The sequence below is a fragment of the Galleria mellonella genome, unplaced genomic scaffold (genome assembly GCF_026898425.1).
Source record: "Galleria mellonella isolate WM207_F2 unplaced genomic scaffold, CSIRO_AGI_GalMel_v1 utg261, whole genome shotgun sequence".
NCBI classification, from domain to species: Eukaryota; Metazoa; Arthropoda; class Insecta; order Lepidoptera; family Pyralidae; genus Galleria; species Galleria mellonella.
Genome location: NW_026442057.1, coordinates 75,791 through 102,924, shown reverse-complemented (window position 1 = coordinate 102,924; position 27,134 = coordinate 75,791). Strand labels below are relative to the sequence as shown.

The 27,134-nt window shown below is 36.8% G+C and overlaps 2 protein-coding genes across 3 annotated transcripts in view; both read left to right on the top strand.

Moving 5' to 3' along the window:
• The window catches only part of LOC113521066 (uncharacterized), a 67,299-nt gene extending 58,223 nt beyond the window's left edge, over positions 1-9,076 (top strand). For both annotated transcript variants that reach the window (XM_052894973.1, XM_052894972.1), the window contains 10 exons: positions 93-284; positions 917-1,032; positions 2,049-2,147; positions 2,512-2,640; positions 3,935-4,016; positions 4,391-4,618; positions 5,164-5,420; positions 6,205-6,396; positions 7,053-7,203; positions 8,923-9,076. In XM_052894973.1, the coding sequence (XP_052750933.1) occupies positions 93-284; positions 917-1,032; positions 2,049-2,147; positions 2,512-2,640; positions 3,935-4,016; positions 4,391-4,618; positions 5,164-5,420; positions 6,205-6,396; positions 7,053-7,203; positions 8,923-8,978 (1,502 nt within the window). In that variant the 3' untranslated portion in view covers positions 8,979-9,076. The remainder of the gene's footprint in view (positions 1-92; positions 285-916; positions 1,033-2,048; positions 2,148-2,511; positions 2,641-3,934; positions 4,017-4,390; positions 4,619-5,163; positions 5,421-6,204; positions 6,397-7,052; positions 7,204-8,922) is intronic.
• Positions 9,077-16,704: 7,628 nt separating this feature from the next.
• Positions 16,705-25,292, top strand: LOC113514594 (trypsin, alkaline B-like). The gene is made up of 8 exons (XM_031909625.2): positions 16,705-16,806; positions 19,255-19,388; positions 20,129-20,217; positions 20,956-21,017; positions 21,653-21,852; positions 22,590-22,749; positions 23,550-23,701; positions 24,809-25,292. The coding sequence occupies exons 1-8, from the start codon at positions 16,764-16,766 to the stop codon at positions 24,911-24,913; spliced, it is 945 nt and encodes a 314-aa protein (XP_031765485.1). The 5' UTR covers positions 16,705-16,763; the 3' UTR covers positions 24,914-25,292.
• Positions 25,293-27,134: the final 1,842 nt, after the last annotated feature.

Genomic DNA, 27,134 nt, shown 5'->3' with positions numbered 1-27,134 from the left:
AATGAGTAATCGTCGTCTTTAGACATGCAGCGTGGAGATCACAGAATACTCTTAAAAATGTGATAAATATTATGGTGTATTATTTATTTCAGGTCTAGCAGGCCAAAACTTAGGATTAAGTGGTCAGAATCTCATAAACAGCCAGAACCTGGCACTGAGTGGTCAGAACTTGACGCTGAGCGGTCAGAACCTCGGCCTAATGGGGCAGAACCTCGGGCAGCTCGTCGCGCATAGAGCTGTGCATCACGCGTTAGCGCGCAGGGCTGTCGACATGGAGATGGCGGGTAAGTGCGTGAGGATTAGTAATTTATTTTTGATTTGATTAAATGTTTCCACATCAGAGGGAGACTTTGTACAAAAGTCGTTTGCTTGGGTACCTCTGTCCTACTCGTGTTTCTACCGTGAAGCAGTTGTGTTTGCATGGCTGTGTTTCGGTTTAAAGGGTGGGATATGGCAGTGAATTTACAGGGTACAGAGGAATAACACCCGAGTTCTCAGGAATGGTAACGCATGGGGGTATCATGGGCGAAACAGTATACTCTGTTATGTCCATGGTACTGCTCATGTCTATAGGCGACGGTTACCACTTTCCATCAGGTGGGCGGTCAGCTTGTTTGCCATTCTAAGTTGCATAAAAAAAGTCAGTGTTTAGATATTTTCAAGCTAAGTTAGATCCATTTCAAGTTATTTCGAGTTAAGTCCATTCAAGTGCTTTATATTTTCTCGTAACTGACGACCCATACTAGTCCAATATTTTTATTCATTACATGTGGATTTTTCTTTTTGTTATTATATATTGGATAACCAATATCTAATATATCTGTTATTGGGCCAATATATGTATAGATATTGTAGCTACAGTATAAAGATATTGCTATATACATGTATGTACACACATACACGGTGTATGATGCAGGTATGACGAGCGTGAACTCAACGGGCTCGTCGCAGCCGAGCACGCCGAATAAGGCACAGTCGTACAACGAGTACATGATCACGTTGCAGCACAAGCTCGCCTCCATTTCCAACAGTGTGAGTATATATAAATAAGTCCCTTATTTTCTTTTTACTAATATAAATGTCATTTAGTGAAAAAGCATGAATGTTATAATTGCAATAAATAAAAATTTATTTATCTGAATATAGTACATGATGAAAATATCCTGAAAAGAGTGAACGAGAAAAGAACATTAATTAAAATAATAGAGAATAGAAGAGACAAAATGCTGGGCCACCTTATACGACATGATGATTTTTTTAAGAGCATAGTAGAGGGAAAATAGAGGGCAAAAGAGGAAGGGGACGACCGAGGAACAACTACATGGGACGGATAAAGAAAACACTAGGTGTTATGTAGTATAGGGAGGTCAAGGATATGGCCTGGGATAGAACTGGCTGGAGGAAGATGCATGAATTAGTTGCACCGACAAGAGGAAACTCTTAAATGAAAAGAAGAAGTATATAATGATGCTTGAATAACGAATACACGTGGCAGAGATGCGAATGTTGATATGGATGTGAGAGGATTGTCATAATAAGTTGTGAAGTCATGCGCAGAAATGAAAGCCATGTTTTAAAGTCAATGTTAAGTATGAAAGTAGATGAATATAAAGGAAGAAGGGAACCGAAGAAAAGGTGGATGGTGGACTGTGTGAAAGATGACACCGGACTCACTTCTCTTTCATGCATATGCATGAAAGAGAAGTGAGTCCGGAAATGACAATGATGTTTACAATTTGAGATTAATTTTTTAAAAGAAATTAATTTATAAATTTGAGATTACATTTTTTAGACAGAATTAATATAAGGCTCCAAACAATGGAGTGTATTTTTTCGGTTAGAAATAGAAGTAATAGCTAAAAATATAATAAATCTTAAATTATCATTATTAATATTTTATCTGTTTGTTACGTTTTCCCAATAAAATTTCTGGACCTATTTTAAAGTAATTTAGCAAAGAAACCAATGTACTTTGTTATCCAGGGTGAGTGTAGGCCAGGGGCGAACGGTAGGAATGTATTTACAGGTGGTATTATTGTGTCCATCAGGGTCCTGTGTCGCCGCAGTCCCCGCTCGAGTACAGCCCAGCGCTGTCGCCCACTCAGCGACCGCTGAATGCGCTTCAAGCGCTGCATGCGCTGCACAAGGTTAGAAAAATATTTTTTTCATTTCTTATACTAGACAGAAGGTTAGCTTATTTCGTACTCGCCACACTAGAGGAACTATTTAATATGATGGAACAATAGCAAAAGTGTTCAACTGTAATCTGTAAATAATATTCATAGTAAATCTCTATATGTACAAATGTATGGTGCAAATTTAGCATATTTTCTCTCTCTCGTGAAACTCACGCTTTTTCTTGTGACTTTGTATTTTTTTTTTTTATTATAGAGATTTAAAAATATAAAGCATTTAATCTTCTCTTATTTTTCAAATAGTTTCGATCCTTCGAGCCGGACATTAGTGTTATTATTATTTTAGTGGTATAATTTTTTCTATGTAATTGTACAGGCGGAGGGTTGCGATGTTATGGATGTGAGTGAGGGCAAACGATCTGTGGGCCAACACGTGGCGCAGCTAGCCGACCTGGACCACGAGCTGAGCAAGATCAGCCTCCACTACAAACATGATCAGCCCAAGGTATGGACATTTTTTTTTATGTGACGCCAATTAAACGTGCCTTCCAGCGCTTAAAGTCTAGACAAAGTAGATACGATTAGGAATTCGTATGCTTTAAGTCGAATGAGATTAGTTTTTTAATACTAAAAGATTTATTTATATTATTTAATAAAAATTAAAATCCTCTACAAATCTACTTGAACTGTTAGAACATTTTGTCACTTTGTTTCATATTGAGAATTGAATGTATAAGAAAAACATAAAACACTTCAATATTTCAAGCTGAAGTAGGTTTATCAAACGTTTTATTTTTATGAAACGGATATTAAAATGTATCTCTGCCCTAATGTATCTTACAGCATAGGTTAATTGTCAATTTAAAGTATATCTAACACCTTAGTTCTCAGTAATGACTACGCATGAAGGGTATCATGGGCGACATTGCATACTCATACATACATACATACATATCTGTCACGCCTGTCTCCCATTAGGGTAGGCAGAAACAATGGAATAACAATAACAATTGCATACTCAGTTATGTTCATGTTACTGTTCATGTCTATAGGCGACGGTTATCACTTTCTATTAAGTAGCCCAACTTGTTTGCCATTCTAAGTTATACAAAAAGAAATACTTCGATACTATCCTATATATACTTATGAAAAGACAGTGAAAATATAGATAGATAGATAATTTTTTTATACAACTTAGAATGGCAAATAAGCTGACGGCACACCTGATGGAAAGTGGTAACCGTCGCCTATAGACATGAGCAGTACTATGGACATAACAGAGTATACTGTTTCGCCCATGATAACCCCGATGCCAGATGATTTATTTGCATTACTTACAGCACACAAATTATAACATATATAAATATACATAAAAAGCGAGATAACATAAATGATAAAAAAAAATTACATAAAGCAAAGTACAATTTTTCATTTGTGCGTGTACCATAGCAATACAAAATGGTCACAACTCAGTTTATTGCTTCGCCCTCAAAAGAGCAAAGTACTATTATTCTGTTGCGGCCAAAGGGAATAGGGTAACAATAAAACAATACTACCAGATTATCCATACAGTAAACAGACAGATATGACAGCCTATCTAGCAGACAAATGGAATATCTAACTTTTGCCTCTCAATTAAGATTTTTTTTTAAATTAATTTTGAAGCTGGACTTAGTGGCGATCAGTCTTATGGGAGGTGGTATATTGTTCCAACATTTTGTGGCTTGATATCGGAAGCTACCATTAAAAGCTGCTGTTTTATGGAGATGACAATATAATTGAACTATTGTTGCGTATAGGACGTGTTCAGCGAGCACAGCGCGGACGAGCACGACATTTTAGCGGGCAACATCAGCGACAACTCGGCCAACGTGTACGAAGGTCAGTATTGTTTATAACTCGTGTACTATCAGATGATATGTTTATTTCAGCCGTTAACTGTCCACTATTGAACATAAGTCTCCCTCACAAGGCATATTAGATTCGGTAGATTCCGACATAGAGCGGGCCACCCCTTCCTTTCCCGTGGGTGTTGTAAGAAGCGATTAATAGAAGGCGAGGGATGGGCAGCAGCGTCTCTCTTAAAATATCTCTGGAAGCTTAACTACGGTTGCCAACCCGTCTGTCAAGCGTGGTAACTACTGGTAAAACTCCCCTTATGGGGAAGGTTTATGTCCAGCAGTGGACAGTTAACGGCTGAAATATTAACAATGAAATGAAGTTTGTATCTCAATTGGTCCGTTGTTGGACCGCAGACGCGAAGAATGTGGGCGCGGGCGCAGGCGGTGTGGGCGCGTGCGGCGGCGGGCGCGGCGCGGGCGCGGCGGGCGCGGCGGGCGGCGGCGCGCGGTACCGCGTGGCGCGCGCGCAGCCCTGCCGCGGGTACGCGCTGTGCCGCCTGCTGCACCACCACCACCACCACCAGCACCAGCACCACCAGCACCAGCACCAGCACCAGCACCAGCACCAGCACCACGCGCACGGTAAACATTATCAAACGTTACTTATTAAACCTATAAATATACTATTAATTCAAATATTACTATAACTTTATAGTGAAGGGGGGGGGGGGTCCGCAAGATTCTTTACTTCTTGGCCTTTTCGTAGGTCGTGACATACAAATATATGATATAATATTTAGGATAATTGGACACGAAAAATATGAATCACTAGTGTTGTGTTAACGTTAGATCTTTTTTAAGAACGTTCATAACTAGGCGAAGTGTATCAGCATCGCAGTTATCTGTCAATTTTTAGAATAACAAACACGTCTGCTTGAATGTTATTCGTACTTCACGGTAGAAGCATGAATAGCATGTAAGCAAATGACCTTTGTACTCACTCTCCCTCTGATAAGATTATTTCAAAAGTGCTCTACTAGAAAAAAATATGCCATTAAAATTAATGGATTCGCTGATATATTTTTTTCGTTATTTATCTGTATTTGCGAATAGTTTTATTTATACGGTTTTATGTTATCCTTTTAAACGTTTTAAATATTTACTAAAAATAAAAAAAAAATTTACAGTGAAAGATAAACTGGATATGGTATCGCGGACGGAGACGAGCGAATCGGTGGGAACGGGCGAAGTGGCGGAGGGCGAGGGCGGCGAGGAGGAGCTGTCGTGCGGCGACAACAACTCGTCGTGCTCGGACTCGGCGGCCGACACGTACATCATAACGGACTCGGCGCGCGCCACCACCTACCTGCTGACGGACGCGCTCGCCGACACGATCGCCACCATCATCGACCCAAGCCGCTCGCCGCCGCCGCCTGCTACGCAGGTGAGACGCTACGCCGACTCTGTACGTCGACATGACGCTCTATGGCTACATGTTACACCGACATCACTCTCGGTGGCGACTTGCTATGCCGACACGACGCTCGGTGGCGACATGTTAGACCAACACGACGCTCGGTGGCGAAATGTTACGCCGACATATGTAGAGGTCGTTTGCCGTAGTTACTTCTAAATTTTCCGTTCCTAACCAAACTCTGAGTAATTAGGTCTATAAATGTGCTCGCACTTACGGCAATTGTAGATTGACGCTATATTAATAACACACAATATTTGTTAAATAAAACGCAAAAAGAAGAAAAATCTTAGAATTTATATCAGTATTCGTTGACGGTCAAGAGACTTGAGATAAGCACACATCTATTGCTTTTTATAAAACAAAGATGGAGCTATCTTGACTTTTTGTCATAAAAATAAATTGAAGTGGCAATGGATATGTGGCTTACCAGAAACTGCTTGACCGTTGATGGAGTTTATTATTGTAAACTATATTTTTTTTTTAAATTATCTTTAACTAATATTATAAATGCGAAAGTAAGTTTGTTACGTTTTCCTATCTAAACCGCTGAATCCATTACGATGAATTTTTGTATAGAGATAGATGGTGTCTCTGGAGACAGCTGTAGGTTTATTTATCTCCCGGTCAGTGAATATATCTTGGTCACAAGATCGAAGTTACGAATAAAAGCTAGTTGGCTATAAATGTGTGCTTGACTCAAGCCGCTTGATGATTTAAATAGCTCATTACCTTACCTCTATATTTGTTTTAGAGTGAACAAACGAAACCTAGTCCCGATAGGCCAGCTGAAGACCACGAACGGAGCTACCTGATCGTGGACCCGGCACGGGATATGACTTGTACTGTGATAGACGGCACCCTCAATCTCGAGGAAGACCAGACCTTCAGCGCTTTCGTTGAGGGCAAGTACTCAACGGAGGCGGCCGATAGAAGTCAGACAGAGGTCAGTGGACATCGTTGTTAATAATCATAATAATTATATTTATATAGTGTTTTGAGAAAAGCGGGTCATCTTTTTCATACAATTTTGCGTGATAAATAGTTATGGGTGATTCCTTTATAACTTCTGTATTTATTTTGTCTTATAATTTCAGCATCTTTTTAATGCGCAAAAACTTTATTTATTTATTAAATAATTAAATATAGGTACATCAAGATACATTGTGTGCATAACTATATATTTTTTTATACAACTTAGAATGGCAAACAAGCTGACGGTCCACCTGATAGAAAGTGGTAACCGTCGCCTATAGACATGAGCAGTACCATGGACATAACAGAGTATACTGTTCCGCCCATGATACCCCCCGTGCATTGCCATTCCTGAGGACTCAGGTGTTATTCCTCTGTACCTAGTAAATTCACGCCAATGTATATAGAACATTAATAAATAAACGAGTCAGCTAATTGAAAAATTAGCTGACAAAAAGTTGACCCGTTTTATATTAGTTGTCTGTATTCTGTATTTACAAAACTGGTATTTTTATCCAAACGTATTTATAAATAATAATATAATTTGATGTAAGTATAAAGATAAACTGAAGTAGCAATGGGCTTGTCACATTGCTCAAAGAACCTATGCCTGACTTTATATTTTAGGCGACTGAGAGTGTATCTGCGTCGGAGGAACTGTCTCGGTGGCGGCACGTGGAGGAGCCGGAGCGGACGTGGCGGGACGGCGGACTGTACCCGCTGGTCCGCGGAGGACTTGCCGCGCACGTCGTCGTCGACGAGACGCTCACCGACAGAGGTCAGCACTCTCGCGTACTGCACCTTACACCTGTACATATACTACACTACATTAGGGGGAAAGGAATTGTTAGTAATGGGGGTCTAACTGCCCCATTGCTAGCAATGTACCCTATCAGATCGACCTTCATGCAGTAACTCTTGGAAACCATTATTGGTTAATAATTTTTGAATTCGTCACGATGGGCCAACTGACTTACATTCATTCTTACTTGCCATACGTCACTTGTGCCCTGCCTGTGTATACCGATAGTACAGACAGGGCCAATGTTCCATTTTAACCTATAAAAGTAAAAGCTAGGTGGAATCTCTCGGCACGAATTCTTTGACGCTTGAAAATAGGCTAAGTAATAAGTGTTTAACTCTCGTTAACTTTTTCATACACTGCTAGCTTCTTCCTGCGACTTCGTTTACACTGATTTTGATAGGAGGAAAACTATTATTTCTAGATTGCCGTTCTAAAATCAAGTATCATTTTGAGTTAGATTTTCAAGAATGCAACTACATATAAAGATTGCATCGAGCTTGGTGAAATAGTTTTCCTTGATGCCAAAACAAACATACATACAGACAGCAGACAGAAATTAAAAAATGAAAACTGTTAGTTAGCTTCTGTTGTCCTTTTTGAGACTCATATCAATTTACTCTCCTATGATAAAATATCTCCTATGTACAGACATCGTCGGGTGCAAATATCAATATATAATATATAAGAATCCCATTATCATTTCTTTGAAACATGTCAAATAACAAATACACCAAAATTGATAAAAATACATCTATGAGGTCTGTTTTGAAATTCAATTTTTTCACATTCAATTTAAATCTGTAGATTTATAGTTGCCTATAAATCTTGTCTGTCATTGTTAGTAAAATACCTACAGTCTTTGTTTGCTTTTCTTGATAAAAATTAGTCATCATTGTTGATGACAGTGGTACATATACTTGTTTTTTTTTTTTTATTATTATATTATTTGTCTATAATCTGAACACTAAATTACAGTTACATTATATGTCATCACTTTCGCGTCATACCAGTAACATATAAATAAATGATAAAAAAATTATAATACGGTGGTAAATATAAGACAGTAAAAACTGCTTTCTTTTGCAGTTCTTTCGAAATAATTGTATCCTCTCAAAAATGTCACTGTCTACCAAATTTTGGAATGTTTTTATGCAACACGAGTGACAAGGTAACGATTCGTGTGATAGGCAGTGGTAACCGTGGCCTATATGGGGGAAAGGGATTGTTAGTAATGAAGACTGAGAATCCTATTGCTAGCAATATACCCAACCAGGTCGACCTCCTCGCGGTTCCCCCTGGAAACTATCATGGTTAATTCCAGATGAATTCATCACGATGGGCTAACTGGCCTGTATTCATTCTCATCTATCATCCTTCACTTGTGCTCCGCTAGCGTATCCCGTTAGCGCAGGTGGGGATACCATTCCATTATCACCCATAAAAAAACCGTGGCCTATAGACATGTAATACCATGGACACAATAAAGTATACAGTTTCGCCCATGATACCCCCCATGCGTTGCCATTCCTGACGACTCAGGTGTTATTCCTCTGTATCCTGTAAATCCACTGCTATATCCCATCCTTCAGATCGAAACACAGGTTGATCTCAGATTGCCATATCTAGTTATTAGTACAATTGTAAAAAAACTGTACTTTGTTTAAATTTCAATTATGTTTTGATTTGTTTCAGCCGTGTGCCGGCAGGTGGTGTTGCTGTCGCTGCAGCCGGCGCCGGCGCAGTTATGACATGTGTAGCGATTCACCTTGTACCTTATATTTATTGTACGCTGTAACATATACTATATCATTACCCGTAAATAAAATATTCATATGTGATATCTAGACTACGTCGTTTCATTTCCTTATTGTTTATATTGATGATTATATAACTGACAATATCTCCTAACATGAATGAAATTTTGAAAAATATAGATACATTTTAACTCTATATTTATTTAAAAATAACAGTATTTTTATCGTGCCTCCAATCAAACTGTTTATAACTACTCATCTCCATCCAAAGGTTGCCTGCAAGAGATCGCTCTTAGCGATAAGGTTGCCCATTGTTTTCTCACTGTGAACCTTTCTTATAATAGCAGCATAGGATGCTGTGTCGATTGATGAAACTAAAAAGTAGTTGGTTTTACAATAAATTATTAAGTTGAAATAAAAATTGTTTAGTATTCCATTGAATAGAAATAACCTTTATTCAAAATACATCCGCTATCCAATTAATTCACCTCGGTCAATGGGGTAAAGGTCACAACAGTCCTCATACTTCTATTTTAAACCAGGCAATTAAATATGAACGGTTCAGGACCCGAAGTCTTTTCCTTAGATTTTTTTTTATACAACTTAAAATGGCAAACAAGCTGACGGCCCACCTGATGGAAAGTGGTAACCGTCGCCTATAGACATGAGCAGTACCATGGACATAACAGAGTATACTGTTTCGCCCATGATAACCCCCTATGCGTTGCCATTGCTGAGGACTCAGGTGTTATTCCTCTGTACCCTGTAACATACACTTACCGCTTGGCGTAAACAGCCTAATATGCCAGTGCGAATATGTAGGAATAACTGAGGCTGCTGCAGCTGTACATAAGCTAGGAATAAATGACATTGGCATTAGATTCTTATCTGATAGCGCAGCGGTACTAAAAGCACCAAGAAACAACAAGATACTACAGCATGGGGTTCTTCAAAAGGGGTGTAAAGAGGTTTCTTCAGGGTCGGCAACGCGCGCTTAATACCCCTGGTATTGCAGGCGTTCATAGGTTACGGTAACCGCTTACCATCAGGTGGACCGTATGTTTGTTTACCACCTTAATAATATAAAAAAAGACAATAATCGAATGCCACCGGGCATTGGATATCTTCTAATAGAGTCATCCTCTAGTGGATAAAGGGGCAAAGTAGATCTTATGGTAACGATGCCGCAGACGAGCTAGCTAGAAGAGGTTCTGCAACGAAAAGTATGTAGTAGGCCCGTATCCACTTCTTCGAAAACCCTTCCGTTTTCGCAGGTAACACATATTCTTCTAAGATCCACTAACATACAAAACCAAAGATGGACATAGGCTACTGATTGCAGACAATATTGGCTGTACCAATGTTGAATTAACGATTAGGCGACTGTCAAAACGTAGATAGCTCATAACACGGAATTACCTAGAGGGAATGATAAAAACTGTAAATCATATGGTTGCCTCCTTTCTTCTTATGAAAATATAATTAGTAAAAAGAAGACGAAAAATACACCATTTATTTGCTATTTTTGTCAATACATAGCAGGTTAGCGTAAAGAAATGTTATACGGCCGTATAACCCTACCAAATTCAGATACAATCTACTTACATACTTTCAAGATAAGCTGTGTCGAATATATAATCTAGTAATGTAAAATTTGTCATTGACAAATAGTTGACATATCAAACATTTTTTATACACTAGCCTGCTATGAATGGAGAAAAATATCAACTGATAGTGCATCTTTATGTACAGGCGAAGGCAACCATATGATTTACAGTTTTTATTTTATTAATTTCTATGTAATTCCTTGTTCTTATGTTGATAGTGAAAACCTTAAAACAATGATAGAAAAGGATGTATTAAAATCCACGGAACGGTGAGGTCGCTCCACGAGGCCTGTGAAGATCCCAGGAAGCTTCTGTGCTTCTGGGCGGAGCTTGGCTTACTTTACTAGCCACAGATATAAGGCCGGTTTAAAACCAATTAAATCGATCAATTTAAAACTAAGAAAAAAACAGTTTTGAACCGAAATAAACAATTTTTATTGGATTTAAAACGGTTGACGACTATGTTTTTCTTAATTTTAACTACATTTTCTTGGTTTTACTAAGGCAGCAATATATTGGAGTACCTATAAACTGTGTCGTTTTTAAATGTGTGATATACTGATATTAATTTACTTAGTGGGTTTAGTTCTAATTGGACCACCCGACTTAGTTTTTTTTATACAACTTAGAATGGCAAACAAGCTGACGGCCCACCTGATGTAAAGTGGTAACCGTCGCCTATAGACATGAGCAGTACCATGCACATAACAGAATATAAGGTTTCGCCCATGATACTTCCATGCTTTGCCATCCCTGAGAATTCAAGTGTTATGTCTCTGTACCTTGTAAATTCACACCATATCCCACCCTTCAAACCGAAACACAGCCATGCAAACACAACTGCTTCACCGTAGAAACACAAATGGGACAGAGGTACCCAAACAATCGACTTTTGTATAAAGTCTCCCTCTAGTAAAAATGGTAAAGTGTAGGTATTACCTACCTAATTTATGAAAACTCTATTGATAAATTAAAAACTCTGTGTTGGTAAATAAAAAAATAAACATTGTTTTTTTGTTGTTTTCAAACTAAACTAAACTCACACTCGTTGACGTTGTCATTCAACGTTGCCTACCCTACATAGACAGGGGTAAAGGGATTGTTAGTAATGCGGACTGTTTGTTATGCCATGGAGATATAAGGTATACCTTCATATTTAAGTTTTCGTGTAGTAGATAATGTAGGTAGATACTTTGTTTTAATTTTTTTTATAATTTAATTTTATAATAATAATAATAACTTTATTTTCTTAAACAAAATTAGCCTGTAGTACAATATAACTATGACCCCACACTAGGCAAAGCCTGTCTCGTGGAAGTTAATTAAAACAAAACATGACGTCAGGTGACTAAAAACTGCCCAAAATGAAGTGTAAGAGTTTTTTTTGTAGGCGAGTTTTTAACCATTTACCAGAGGGAACAAAAGTCGTTTGCTTGGATACCTCTGTTTCATTCGTATTTCAACCGTAAAGCAGTTGTGTTTACATGGCTGTGTTTCGGTTTGAAGGGTGGGATATGGCGTAAATTTACAGGGTACAGAGGAATAACATCTGAGTCCTCAGGAATGTCAACGCATGGGGGATATCATGGGCGAAACACTATACTCTGTTATGTCCATGGTACTGCTCAAGTCTATATGCTTGTATTTAAATCTTCATAAGAGGTCATACAAAACAGAATAATATTGTCTGTCAGTCTGTTTGTATTTGCATCACGCATAAACTCAGTTTTCTTTAAGGTCTAACTTCTGGTGATCTAATATATGCTTTATCATGATACGTCATTGGTTCTGTTTCATTTATTTATTCTTTAGTACATGTATTTGTATAAGGCAGGCCTTATCTTAGAAGCATTCTCTCCCAGTCGACCTTTGGGACGTGTTAGTATACTCGAATGCGATACTAGTATTAATTTATATACATAAACATTAAAATTCACATAATATATACAATTAAATACATACAAAAACAAATATACTTACACATATATAAGATATACTATATTCTTAGATTATATAGATAGACTCTCTCCATAGAAATGCTTCAAGAAAAACGGCTCAACTTTTTCGTGATTCCTTTATAACTTCTATTTTTATTTTGTCTTATAAATTCTGCCTCTTTTTTTATGTGTAAACACTCATTTTATATATTAAATAATATCAAGTGGATGAAAAAACTAGTGTTTTAGAACAAAAAAAGTAAAAAGTGGGGTCGAGTTAACCCAGAGGGTTTTTAATGGTGCTTTGTCTCGTAGGTTGTCCCATTTACCAGGTGATTCTAACTAGATCTCACTGATGGCGCCCGTGCCAATTTTGACCAGCTTAGCACGGAGACTGGCTTCCCTCGAGACTGCGGACCCCAACAGTTTAATTCAATCCTAATTATATATACTTATTTTATCAAAAAACTTTAATAGCGCGTTTTAGGACTGTTAAATGAGTTATACGCATAACCTACCCTCAATTTTATAACTTTTTTATTATTCATCCATTGATATAAAGAACCACATAGATACACGTGCAAATTAAAACTAAAAACGGAACTGAAAGTAAAGCGCACATAACGAAACGCACTCATTTTTTATTCATCCAGTGTTGTTTGTAATCAAATATGCCGAAATATTTATATGTATGCACAAAAACAGTACCAATATATTTATTTATTTATACTTTATTTATACACAAAAATTACATAGTTAAAGCTAAATAGAGATGTACAACAGGCGCGCTTAACTATGTAAAAGTTCTCTTCTAGCAAACCTTGAGTGAAAGGTTGAATTGATTGAAAGATTGATATTCTTTCAATTCTTTTTAAACAAAATGTCTAGACTGCATGCAATATCTTATTGTTCTTTATAGTTCGTTTGCACTCGCCCCGATTTATTATAATATCTACTTTTCAATTTCAATTCAGGACAGTTGTGTAAATTTTATATGGGATCGTGTATATATGACATATAATGTTACTTCTTATTAACTAATTGATTTACCTAAAGATCCCAATTATATAATATCACTACATAGTATAAAACAAAGTCGCTGTCGCTGTCTGTTCGTCCCTATATATGCTTAAATCTTTAAAACTACGTAACAGATTTTGAAGCGGTTTTTTTAAATAGATAGAGTGATTCAAGAGGAAGGTTTATATGTATAATACATGCATAATATTGTAGAGGAACACTGACAATTTTAGAGGTTTCTAATGTAGTGTCGTAATGTAATGGGGGACCGGGCGGCGCTATTTAGTATCAGTATTGCACTCGTGCGAAGCCGGGGCGGGTCGCTAGTAAATTTATAAATGATATTAATAATTATTGTATTGTGGATTTTTTTTTTAATTAATAAATATGTTTTCGACACAATGTATATTTTTATAAAATAAAATAAATGAAAATGAAAAAGTGTATCTTGAGTTTTGGCACAAATTATTATATCAATGGTTTCGATGTATAAATATTGTAATATTCGTGTATCTGATTACTAGGTCAACCAATGTGTATATCAACTTTTTTTCGAAATACCCACATCAAGTTCTTGTTTGATTACTGTCAAGGTGCAGTCAAGTCCACTCGGACTACTTTTATAATACAATAACCTTTGTTCTATGCGCAGTGCATCCGCAGATCAATAATTTACTGTTAAAATGTATAATATTACATTGTATATACAAGTTCTAGATTGAGAATACATCCATAAAAATATAATCTGTCATTTGGTTTGTCCAATTATAATGGCTAGATGACTATACTCGGTCAAGTGATAAGTGATATGAATGCAAATTTAACAATATGAATTTAAATAATAAAACAAATGTGAAAATGGGTTTGTTTATAATTAGTTAGTTTTTTCGGCATCTTAACGCCTCAAGATAATCGTCAAGAAATTTGGTATGTAGTATTTGGGATAAATAATTAATAGATCCCAGCAATCAATGTATCCAGAGGGCCTACCATTGGGCTCAATTTCGTTTGAACCTACAAGTTTCAAAATTAATTTCCAAAAATTCTTAATTGAGAGGTAAAAGTTAGACATTCCTGCAAGTTACCTCTATGTTCCATTTGTCTGCTAGATAGACTGTCATATCTGTCTGTTTACTGTATATCTATCTTTTTATTGTACGGATAATCTGGTAGTATTGTTTTATTGTTACCCTATTCCCTTTGGCCGCAACACAATATCAGTGCTTTGCTCTTTTGAGGGCGAAGCAATAAACTGAGTTGTGGCCATTTTGTATTGTTATGGCACACTCACAAACGAAAATTGTATTTAGTTTTGTGTATTTTTTTTTATCATTTATGTTATCTCGCTTTTTTTTTGTATATGTATGTTGTGATTTGTGTGCTGTAAGTAACGCGAATAAATTATCTATCTATCTATCTATCTACCATGAAATATATTCCAAAATTTCGGGGCCGAACGAAACACAAATTTCATGTTATAATTACATAATACATACCTTTTAAAAATATTAAAAATGTTACAAGATCGTTCTTTTAGACTATTATGGTAGGATTTATGACGAATGAAATTTTAAGACTATTTAAATATAGGACTGGTTTCGGTACGAACAAAAACACGAAATTGAGCCCAAAAATTCGGAATTTAATTTCATGGCAGACTTTGTCACCTTGGTCATTTGGAGTAAAAACCACTAAATAACTCAATCATTATAGGACTGGATACTCCCTAACCCCTATGGAAACCGTCATGATTCATTTCTGGTGAACACGTTACAGTAGGCCAACTGACCTGACCTCACTTGTCATCATACAAAAAACCGAATTGAGAACTTGCTTTTTTCTGAAGATGGTTTTAAACAACTTTTTTAATGAACGAAAATTAAATAAGGTACCCTTCGAGAAAAGAGCATATTTCTTTCTAAAAGGCTGGCACACCTGCAATTCCTCTGGTGTTACGGGTGCTCATGGGCAACGGTAGGTACTTATCATCAAGTGAGCCGCATGCTCCTTTGCCCCCTATGTTAAAAAAATATAAATGGTATTTTTTTTATACAAATTAGAATGGCAAACAAGCTAACGGCCCACCTGATGGAAAGTGATAACCGTCGCCTATAGACATGAGCAGTACCATGGACATAACAGAGTATACTGTTTTGCCCATGATACCCCCCATGCGTTGCCATTCCTGAGGACTCAGGTGTTATTCCTCTGTACCCAGTAAATTCACGCCATATCCCACCCTTCAAACCGAAACACAGCCATGCAAACACAACTGCTTCCCGGTTGAAACACGAATAGGACAGAGGTACCCTCAATCAAGTAAGCAGTCGACTTTTGTACAAAGTCTCCCTCTGATTAACCCTGATCTATACTATCAGTAACACAGGCAAGACGCCAGCTAGGGTGGAATGGTATGCGCGGTTGGAGTCAGGCCACTTAGGCTATCGTAGCTGGTGAATACCAGGAATTAGTCACGGTTTCCAATAAAAATAGTTAATAAAACAAAAAGAAAAAAAACACACCCAATATGATAAACGTATTAAAATTATAGAAATTATAATTTGATTATAATTATTAAGAGGAGGCGGGGCGCATTGATACAACTGAGTACATTTTAATATTTGAGAGGTAATGCAGATAAATATGTTATTAATTTGTTGTTTACCCACTGATTCTTACTAATATTTTATCTGGGCTACATTTAAAACCAGACTTTGTACAAAAGTCGATTGCTTGGGTATCTCTGTCCCATTCGTGTTTCAAGCGTGAAGCAGTTGTGTTTGCATGGCTGTGTTTCGGTTTGAAGGGTGGGATATGGCGTGAATTTATTGGGTACAGAGGAATAACACCTGAGTCCTCAGGAATGGCAACGCATTGGGGTATCATGGGCGAAACAGTATACTCTGTTATGTCCATGGTACTGCTCATGTCTATAGGCGACGGTTACCACTTTCCATCAGGTGGGCCGTCAGCTTGTTTGCCATTCTAAGTTGTATAAAAATAAAATTTACAAGTTCCTAAAAATAGTGATTTCCTTTTTTTTAGATCACGAAATGTATATATTAATTTGGATTTTCTCCGCATCGTTCTACCCCACTTTCCCTATCCCTGTCTAATTCTCGGGCTTATCAATTTGATACGTTGATAATCGAGAATTGGCGAAACGATAAGTATTATACCTATATGTAGATAGCGGATATCAGTCAGTACTAAAAATGATGTGGCATATATTAATACTGTTTGGAACTGTCCTCTGCTGTAAGTTAATTTTTCGAAAAATGTATTTACAACCAGGAACTTTACCTACTTATATATATTTTTGGATTAAATACGTACCTATATAGTGCAGTGAAATTACAAACATTTAAATACGAAGTGGGAATACTACAAGTATTCCCACTTCGTATTTAAATGTTTAAATACGAAGTGGGAATTAATGTAGGTAAGATTAGATATGTCACAATGGTCAATGTTTACGCATTTAGACATTTTATTCTGGATGTTTTAGAGAGAATAGGTTGTGAGTAAATTTTTGAAATTTTATATCAATCCCATACATTTTACACTTTCTCACAAAATTCCCAAGTCCACCTTTTGTACTATATTTTGTTGGTAAAACAATGAATATAGTCACTTGTTGGCTAAATGAAGAATTTTGTATTTTTATATAGAATTTTTATAAAATTTTTAATTAGCCATTTTCTGTTATAGTTTAACTAGTAAGTCAATGTCAGTAACTGAGACAGCACTGATTTCCTCAAGTCTAAACAACTTATTAAGTATTTATGGCCAAAATTTAGCAAACACATACCGCGTAAAAGTTCCTTGATATGACTTCTACACTGGAATAAGTATTTATAAAATATTTATTTAGTAAGTTCTAACAAAGTACACTATGCCAAGAAAGATGTTTTGGTTACGTATTTTATTGTCTGGTTAAATATGGCTAATCGGTCGGCTTATGATTAGATACATACATGTGCAGTGCAGAGGAGACTGGGAGAAACACGAACAGCGGGTAAATTACCTAATTTCACCTATTAGAATAGACAAATAATTTATTTGAATCAACATGGTTGAAATAAATCTTAACTAATTTTGTAGAATCACATATTTAGCCAAATTGTTTTAATGACGTGCAAAATGGCAAAGTCTACTAGAGGGAGACTTTATACAAAAGTCAATTGCTTGGGTACATCTGCCCTATTCGTGTTTTTACCGTGAAGCAGTTGTGTTTGCATGGCTGTGTTTCGATTTGTACAGAGGAATTACACCTTAGTCTTCAGGAATTAATAATGTAATAAATTTTTTTGGTAATTAGCCAAAGAAAAATATATTACATTACTTATACATTTATTATATTTATAAACAAAAATCCAAAATAATAATATAATAATAATAATTCTTTACTTAGAACAAAAACATTGATTACAATATTACTGAAAAACGATGATACCAGCAGAAGTATAAAACTCTGTCACGAATGTCAACGCCCTCCTCCTCATTGTAGGATTCCAAAACGAACCAAGTGAAATCAATTGAAAATGTTTTTAAAGCTTACATATTACGTAAAAATTTTACTAATGAGCTTAGATAATTTGCATTAAACAGACGTTTAACATAAAGGCAACGTGACGGAACTTTTTGGCATCTGTTTTATGGCAATTAAAATTGTAGGCGTGCAAATTTAATGTATTAATTAAATAAGGATATATGATTAATGTTGGTGATTATTAAGTTTAAAAAAGAAAATTTATTAAGCCAATAAATTTGTACAGATATATGACCAATTTCGTCAAATAAAATTAATTTTTCGGTTTATCCATTACAAACAAACAAGCAAAACTTTCCTTTTATATTATTAGTGTAGGTATAATGTGTTTCTACCGTGAAGCAGTTGTGTTTGCATGGCTGTGTTTCGGGTAGGATAGGGCGTGAATTTACAGGGTACAGACGAATAACACCTGAGTCCTCAGGAATGGCAACGCATGAGTAGTATCATGGGCGAAACAGTATACTCTGTTATGTCCATGGTACTGCTCATGTCTATAGGCGACGGTTACCACTTTCCATCAGGTGAGCCGTCAGCTTGTTTGCCATTTTAAGTTGTATAAAGAAAGAAAAAAAGGTATAAATATATGTACCTATTTCGTAATCGCCTTATTGTTTTTGTCTTTATAGATATCTAAAAATATTATCCAGTAGGTACCTAAGATATTTTGTACAAAGACAATTATAAGGGAGTAATCTGTCAGATAAATTGAAAATGTTCTCCAAAGACTTATTATTTACTAATAGACTTATTATCTATTATTATTATTATATTAAGCGACGTGTCGCTTGGTCGATGATGTCGATGGGTCGGTTTTTTTTATGGATGACAACTGAATAGTAACCCCGTTTGCGCTAACAGTATACGCTGGCGGGGCACCAGTGAGGCATGATAAGTGAGGATGAAAAGGCAGGTCTGTTACGCCATCGTGATAAATACACCTAAAATTCAATATAGTTTCCAGGGGGTACCGCGTGGAGGTCGACCTGATAGGGTGTATTGCTAGCAAGTATGTTATGCTGTAATTATGGTATAAATACGTTATGGGTCTGTTAGTGCTCATAACTTAACACCATTTTCCATTCATTCATTCTTCTGCGCCTAGCTGCCAGTTCAGCATGGGATATTTAATGGTTCGTTTAAAATTCCTTTAGCACAAGCGGAGGATGAGGTGTTTAAGATCAGTGTGGTGACTCCTTCAGCGGGCGACGACCTCGAGTGGCCAACCAACACCCGCATCATAGGCGGCACCGACACCACCATAGAACGGTTTCCGTACATTGTTCAGGTAATCTGGAACCACTGTACTTAGTGAAACTTTGTAAACACATTCATCCCTTATTTAAAGTAATTTTGGAAGGCAGCAGTATCAATTTATTACACCAAATATTTCTGCCTATATTGAGCAAAAAATTTAAGCTAGAATGGCTTAATTATCTTTAAGTAAATTAACTTATACCAGGGTAAATGATGAAAAAAAGAATAAATAAATAAAAGAAATATATATTATTCTTATAAAATATAAATGTACAATTATTCACGCACGTACGAACGCACGTTTTTTTTAATAATTGATAAAGAATGGGAATCCCATAACACCATAGGTATACACTGGGCTGTCAGTATGCAATGATTAGTGTAAATGAAATCAGAGCGCCTACAATGAAATGTTTTCCGAAATTTCGGTGCCAAACGAAACAGAAATTTGATGTTAAAATTACATAATACATGCCGTTTGGAAATATTAAAAATGTTAAAATATCGTTCCTTTGGACTTTTATGATAGGATGTATGACGAAATGTTAAACTCCATTTATTGGTCCGATTTTGGTATAAACAAAAACAAGAAATTGAGTCCTAAATTTCGGAATTTCATTTCATGGTAAACCCGCAGGTCTGTCGGCTCATCGTGAAGAATTCTTTTAGAATTTACCATAACGGTTTTCAGGAGGCTCGCGTGGAGGTCGACCTGTAGATTATATTGCAAGCAAGCCTTTCACTAACGCTCCCTTCCCCTCTTGATTGTAGATACTGATCAATAATTCTGCTCTACAATGCGGGGGTTCGCTTATAACCATGAGACACGTGCTCTCTGCCGCACATTGCTTTTGGCAGGGGTGAGTATATATTTTTTTACATGATACCGTTAGGATGAGTTTCAAGATTTTAAGATTATTTTATTAAGGAGTCAACCCTCTTTCGGTCTGACCCCTTAACAATCATTTTTATAATAATAATAATAATAATCTTTATTTGCTTAAACACGGTAAAGTCAAAGATGTTACATTAGTCAAAGAACATTCGTGCTTAGCTAACAGCGTGATAACATGCAAAAATACATTTAAGATTAGCAATTAACATTTTGTTTTTTGTTTAACAAGTCTTTTATGTCATAAAAACTATTCACATTCAGCCAAGTATACAATCTCTTTTGAAATAAATTCACATTTAACAATTTTAATTCATTCGGTATTTTATTATATACTTTTACACACATAGCTAAACAACTTTTTTCATATTTAGCTAGACGGGGAATGTCATCCAGCATTTAGCGCTCGTATCCAGCGGTGGGCTCCATAAATACCTATGTGTATGCTTTTTAAAAACTTTTATTTATTGCGTGATAAATTAAAACCACCCTAGCTGACCATCGTGGTGAATTCTTGTTGAATTTGTCACAATGGGCCAACTGACCTGCTTTCATCCTCCCAGTGCTTGATCAACGTATATCGATAGTACAGACGGAAATAACATTCGATTTTCATGTCTAAAAAATATGAGTATGGATGACTAAACTATTGTATGTCAGACTATTTGTTTATTTTGATTAACCAAGTTTATCTTTCCTTTCCCAGTACTGGCGTAACCAGCCCGAGGTACTTCACCGTACGAGCTGGTACCAATCTATTCAACTCAGGTATCTAACCAATCTAAATACCTCTCTTCGGTAACAATATACCCAACTAGGTCGACCGCCTCGCGGTTCTTCCTGGAAACTATCATGGTTAATTCCTGATGAATTCATCATGATGGGCTAACTGGCCTGTTTTCATTCTCATCTAGCACCCTTCAGTGATGCTCCACAAGCGTGTCCCGTTAGCGCAGACGGGGTTACCATACCATTTTCACCCATAAAAAAAAATACCTCTCTTCACCTAACTTATTAACATCATATATATTTGATTAGTGATTGTTTAATGGATGATAAAAAAATGGTAACCCCGCCCGCTCTATCGGTATACACAGGCGGGGCACCAGTCAGTGATGATAGATGAGAATGAGAAGGCAGATTAGTTAGCCCACCGTGATAAATACACCTGGAATTCAGCACGATGGCTTCCAGGAGGGACCACGTGAAAGTCGACTTGATAGGTTACATTGCTAGCAATGGGACTGGTTGTCCGTATTAATAACAAGCCTAAATGCGGTCGCCAACCGCTTGCCAAGCGCTGCAACTACCGGCAAGTCCCTTCTTATGGGGGAGGCCTATATCCAGTAGTGGACCTTTTTAAAACAATCTTTTTTAAAATTAGTCCGGTGTTATTATTGTAGGCGGCCGTGCAGTATCCGTGTCCATGATCATCATCCACGAGCGGTACAATCCATCGATACATGACAACGACGTCGCCGTGTTGGTGCTCAGCTCCACCCTGAGGAGGAGCAATCAGATCTCTACGATTGGCATTCCCGAACCGGAATACAAGATTCCGGACAATTCTAGTGTCACATACGCTGGCTGGGGGACGGTTAATGTAGGTTTTTATTTTTACATTTTTACAATAAAACTTCATCATCATCATCATCACCGTCTGAATGGAGAGAACTCTGTTCTCATGAATGCTGAGGAATTTATCGATCTATTTGAAATGTCTATATTTCGTCGAAAATATTTAAATTTAATAGAATAAAATAGAAAATATTTATTGCCAGAAAAATACCAGAGGGAGACTTTGTACAAAAGTCGATTGCTTGGATACCTCTGTCCCATTCGTGTTTCAACCGTAAAGCAGCTGTGTTTACATGGCTGTGTTTCGGTTTGAAGGGTGGGATATGGCATGAATTTACTGAGTACAGAGTAATAACACCTGAGTCCTCAGGAATGGCAGTGCATGGGGGGTATCATGGGCGAAACAGTATACTCTTTTATGTCCACGGTACTGCTCATGTCTATAGGCGACTTTACCACTTTCCATCAGGTGGATCGTCAGCTTGTTTGCCATTCTAAGTTGTATAAAAAAAACACACACACACACACATTTGCAATAGAAAATACATATATAAGAAGTGTCTTGTATCTTTTTTTTTTAGTTTGTGATAATGTAATGGTAACCCCGCCTGCGCTATCGGTATACACAGGTGGGGCACCAGTGAGGGGATGATAAATGAAGATGAAAGAGCAGATCAGTCAGCCCATCGTGATTAATACACCTGGAATATATATATATATATATATATATATATTATATATATATATATTATTATGTTACAGCCACACGTGGAGCAACTACCCAGTATCCTTCAAGAGGTGACAGTCCTGACAATAAACCGTGCTGTATGCTCGGATCTATACAATCAACAGCAATATATTACCGGTTACCCGTTGGTTATCACATCCAACATGATATGCGCCGGCCTGCTTCACGTCGGAGGTGATTCATTTATTTTTTTATTGCACAATAAAATTTATACATATGGCGAGCTTAATAAGCTGTATAGCATTTTATACCAGCTATTGACTACAGCGTGGGGTTCTTCAAAAGGGAGGTAAAGAGGTTTCTTCAGACTCGGCTGCGCGCGCGTAATACCTCTGGTATTGCAGGCGTTCATAGGCTACGGTAACTGCTTACAATCAGCTTGTTTACTACCTAGTTATTGAAGTCGCTGGCGGAAGACCCAAAAAAAAAACCAGTTTTATAAAATAACTAATTTTTATCATAAAATTAATTGTTACAATAATAGGTGCCTTCAGATCGATGTGTGATCTGTAAGTGAAGTCATATCGAATCAAATACAAAGGAACTGGGTAATTTTGCTGCGGAAATTGAAGTGCTGACTCGACGCAGGTGTCTTTCTCGGTAGCGCCTTCTTGCTTCAAGCTAGGTGGTCCGATCCGATCGCCGTTGAAGGTGTGTCGTAATACTTTACTATAACAACCTCAGTGGTATAAACAAATATTAATGGGTGATAATGGAATGATCACACAGTCTGCTTTATCAGTGTACACTGGCGGGTTACCAGTGACAGATGACAGATGTAGATACAAGCAGGTCCATTGGCTTATCCTGACGAATTCAACTAGAATTAACCACGATGGTTTCTTGAGGGAAACGCGTGGCGGTCGATCTGATAGTGTATATTGCTAGTAATGGGGCTGTTATATAAAAACAATTAAAGGGTAGTGAGTAATCCATTGAAAACGCATTATTAAAGTTTGTTTAAATTGGCACAGGTAAAGATGCCTGCCAAGGTGACAGTGGCGGGCCTCTTATTTACAACGGTGTTCTGGTGGGGATTACCTCATGGGGATATGGTTGCGCAGACGGCAGATTCCCCGGTGTGAGCGCAAGAGTGTCCAGCTTCACGACATGGATTAACGCCACCGTGAGTGTTACATAAATGTAGTTATCTGTTGGTGAGTCTATGGTTCATGAGCATTATTAATAAAAAATAAAAAAGCTTTGATCTGTTCCAAAATGGAGTTTTATTGAACAGTGAGTACTTATTCTTCTTTGAGCTCCATTCCTATCAAAAATTGGACAATATAAGGGCGATTTTATTTTTGACGCTGCCGCTCTTGGAGCGAAGTGGTGTTACAGCCAAACTTCAGCCAGGAGTGCCGCTTTCTCCGCGTTTACCAGCGGTCTTGCCTCAGAGATTTAGTTGGAGTATTCCGTACTTTTTATTCCTCATTATGTTCAACAGGGTATATCAATCACGGAATAGCATTTTCTACAAGTTAAAAAAATACAAGATGTCTACTATACTATTATATAAATATTAAAAAAAAAAAAAAACAGGGGAACCATAGTAATATTACAACGGATCGAAGTGATACTGAAAAAGTCCTCAAACATAGTTTCTCTTTCGATTTATTTCCTAACAAAAACTCCAAAAGTTCTGTCAGGTAGGTACTATTGAATAATCCGTTGCTAGCAATATACCCAACCAGGTCGACCTCCCCGTGGTCCCCTTTGGAAACCATCGTGCTGAATTCCAAGTGTTCATCAAGACGGGCTAACTGACTTGCTTTTTTCGTTCTCACCTATCATCCCTCACTGGTGCCCCGGCAGCGTATACCGTTAGCGCAGGCGTTACGATTCCATTATCATCCATTAAAAAAAAGCTGACTTGCCTTCATCATCACCTATTATTACTACCTAGTACACCACCAGCGTAAAGTAATAATTCAGATAGTGTTTTTTTTTTGATGGGTGAAAATGGTATGGTAACCCCGCCTGCGCTAACGGGATACGCTGGCGGAGCACCAGTAAAGGGTGATAGATAAGAATGAAAACAGGCCAGTTAGCCCATCATGATGAATTCATCAGGAATTAACCATGATATTTTCCAGGGGGAACCGCGTGGAGGTCGATCTGGTTGGGTATATTGCTAGCAATGGGATTCTCAGTCTCCATTACTAACAATCCCTTTCCTCCTATTCAGGTAGTGTTACCATAACAAAAAATATTTAAAATCACGTTTGTATAGGTGACGCGGTACAACGGTAGCGCGGGCCTGCAGGGAGTCGCCACTGGTCTCCTGCTGGTTGCATTGCTGGTCGGCACTTACCAGCATTATCAGTTGACTCTCTAGTATATTTTCATGTAAATATATTGTATATAGTCTAAAACAAAACTACCTACTCATTTGTTATATTTGAAATTAGTTATTAATTGTTGTTATGGTTTTTTAAGTATCTGTTAGTACCTAATACAGTATTTCCTTTGTTATTAATTTTATATTTCTATTATTGTTATGTAAAAAAAAATATTATCAAATTTGTTATTACTACCAAAATTTTGTAATTAGCTGACTCTTAAGGAATTAAATGGTTTTCATTAGTATATATCGCAGAGAAATATGTTAGAATTATTTTTAAATACTTAAGGATATCATGAAAGACGTCGAGTGTTCATACAAAATTATTAGGCGTTTTGTTACCATGTTGTAATAAAAAAATATGTTCACTAAGCATCCTTTTCTACTTATTTACACTGAACGTTTTTATTAAAGAAATATTGGTAAAAAAATTTCAGTCTCCATATACAAGGCACGTCTGACTATCAAGTACCAAAGTTCATAATTTTCGAATAGAAGTAGGTTTCCAACTCGGTTGTATTTATTTATGTTTGTTACCTCATAACTCTGTCGGTTGTAAACCGATTTGAATAATTACAATAGTTTGTATTAAAGGATATATATACAGATTGGTCACACAGAAATGTTATCAAAATCGGTTTGGTTGTTTAGTTTTTGGATCAAAACAACTTGCAAAACAAAAAAACGAAGTCACAATTAGAGTAGGTTTTTTGTACATACTCTTAGTTATTATAATATGTATTTATACTTGCTTTTTTTATACAACTTAGAATGGCAAACAAGCTGACGGCCCGCCTGATGGAAAGTGGCAACCGTCGCCTATAGACATGAGCAGTACCATGGACATAACAGAGTATACTGTTTCGCCCATGATACCCTCCATGCGTTGCATTCCTGAGGACTCGGGTGTTATTCCTCTGTACCCAGTAAATTCACGCCATATCCCATCCTTCAAACCGAAACACAGCCATGCAAATACAACTGCTTCACGGTTGAAACACGAATGGGACAGAGGTACCCAAGCAATCGACTTTTGTACAGTCTCCCTCTGGTTGCTTACTATTGAAATTTAATTAAAATGCACAAAAGTCCCCCATGTTTCATTAGTCCCAGATTTCTGTATTTTTACTACCTGCGTGACAGTCGCCCGTCTTGTATATAAGATATAATTCTCTTAGAAAATAGAGATACGTAACAATTATCTACAGTACATAATTATTTCAGATATTTTTTTTTATGCAACTTAGAATGGCAAACAAGCTGATAGTGTTTTATGAAGGGTTTTTTTTCCCTTTTTGTCTAGATAGCCTCTTTCGTGACATGTTTCTTTACGAATAGACACAAATTATGAAAAGGCAATTTTTTTTTTTATTAAAGGTTTTCTTTGAATTTATAGATAAGAGAAAAAAAAAAACAGATTAGTCATTATTAAATAATATGCATCAATTGTTGTGTTCCAAGAAACTGATAAATATATAGGTATACGTATTTGAAGACAAAGAACTTTTGTTATCTTTAATAGAGGTCGCTGAAGGTTATTAGAAAAAGAGAATATTTACAATATAAAAATAAAAAAAAAATCATAGAGGTATTTTTTTTGATGGGTGAAAATGGTATGGTAACCCCATCTGCGCTAACGGGATACGTGTAGATAAAGTTTAAGAATTTTTTATGTTATCAATATTGTTAATTGCGTTTACATAGTAATTTGTTCTACATTTTTTTTTTGTAAATATCATTTATGTCTGCGACTGAAGGACTTGTATCCATGGTCATGAATAAATTAAAAAAAATAAAAAAATAACGGGATACGCTGGCGGAGCACAAGTGAAGGGTGATAGATGAGAATGAAAACAGGCCAGTTAGCCCATCATGATGAATTCATCAGGAATTCACCATGATAGTTTCCAGGGGGAACCGCGAGGAGGTCGACCTGGTTGGGTATATTGCTAGCAATGGGATTCTCAGTTTCCATTACTAACAATCCCTTTCCCCCTCATCGAGGTATTAGTGAAAGATAAAAAAATTGCAATAAAAATCTACATGCAACCAATGTTATTTCAATTAGTGCTTATAGAACAAACATAGGAGTAGGTAATGAACATTGTTGGCTCAACCACGTGGAGGTTGACTTGACAGGGCATATTGCCAGCAATGGGACTGTTAGACCCCATTACTAACAACATTTTGATACCTTGATTATACAGCAGTTGCT

Coding starts and splice junctions, on each gene's coding strand:
- LOC113514594 (XM_031909625.2), top strand. CDS start 16,764: ATGATGTGGCATATATTAATACTGTTTGGAACTGTCCTCTGCT. Junction 21,018..21,652: donor TACCAATCTATTCAACTCAG/GTATCTAACCAA, acceptor TTATTATTGTAG/GCGGCCGTGCAGTATCCGTG. Junction 23,702..24,808: donor CGACATGGATTAACGCCACC/GTGAGTGTTACA, acceptor ACGTTTGTATAG/GTGACGCGGTACAACGGTAG.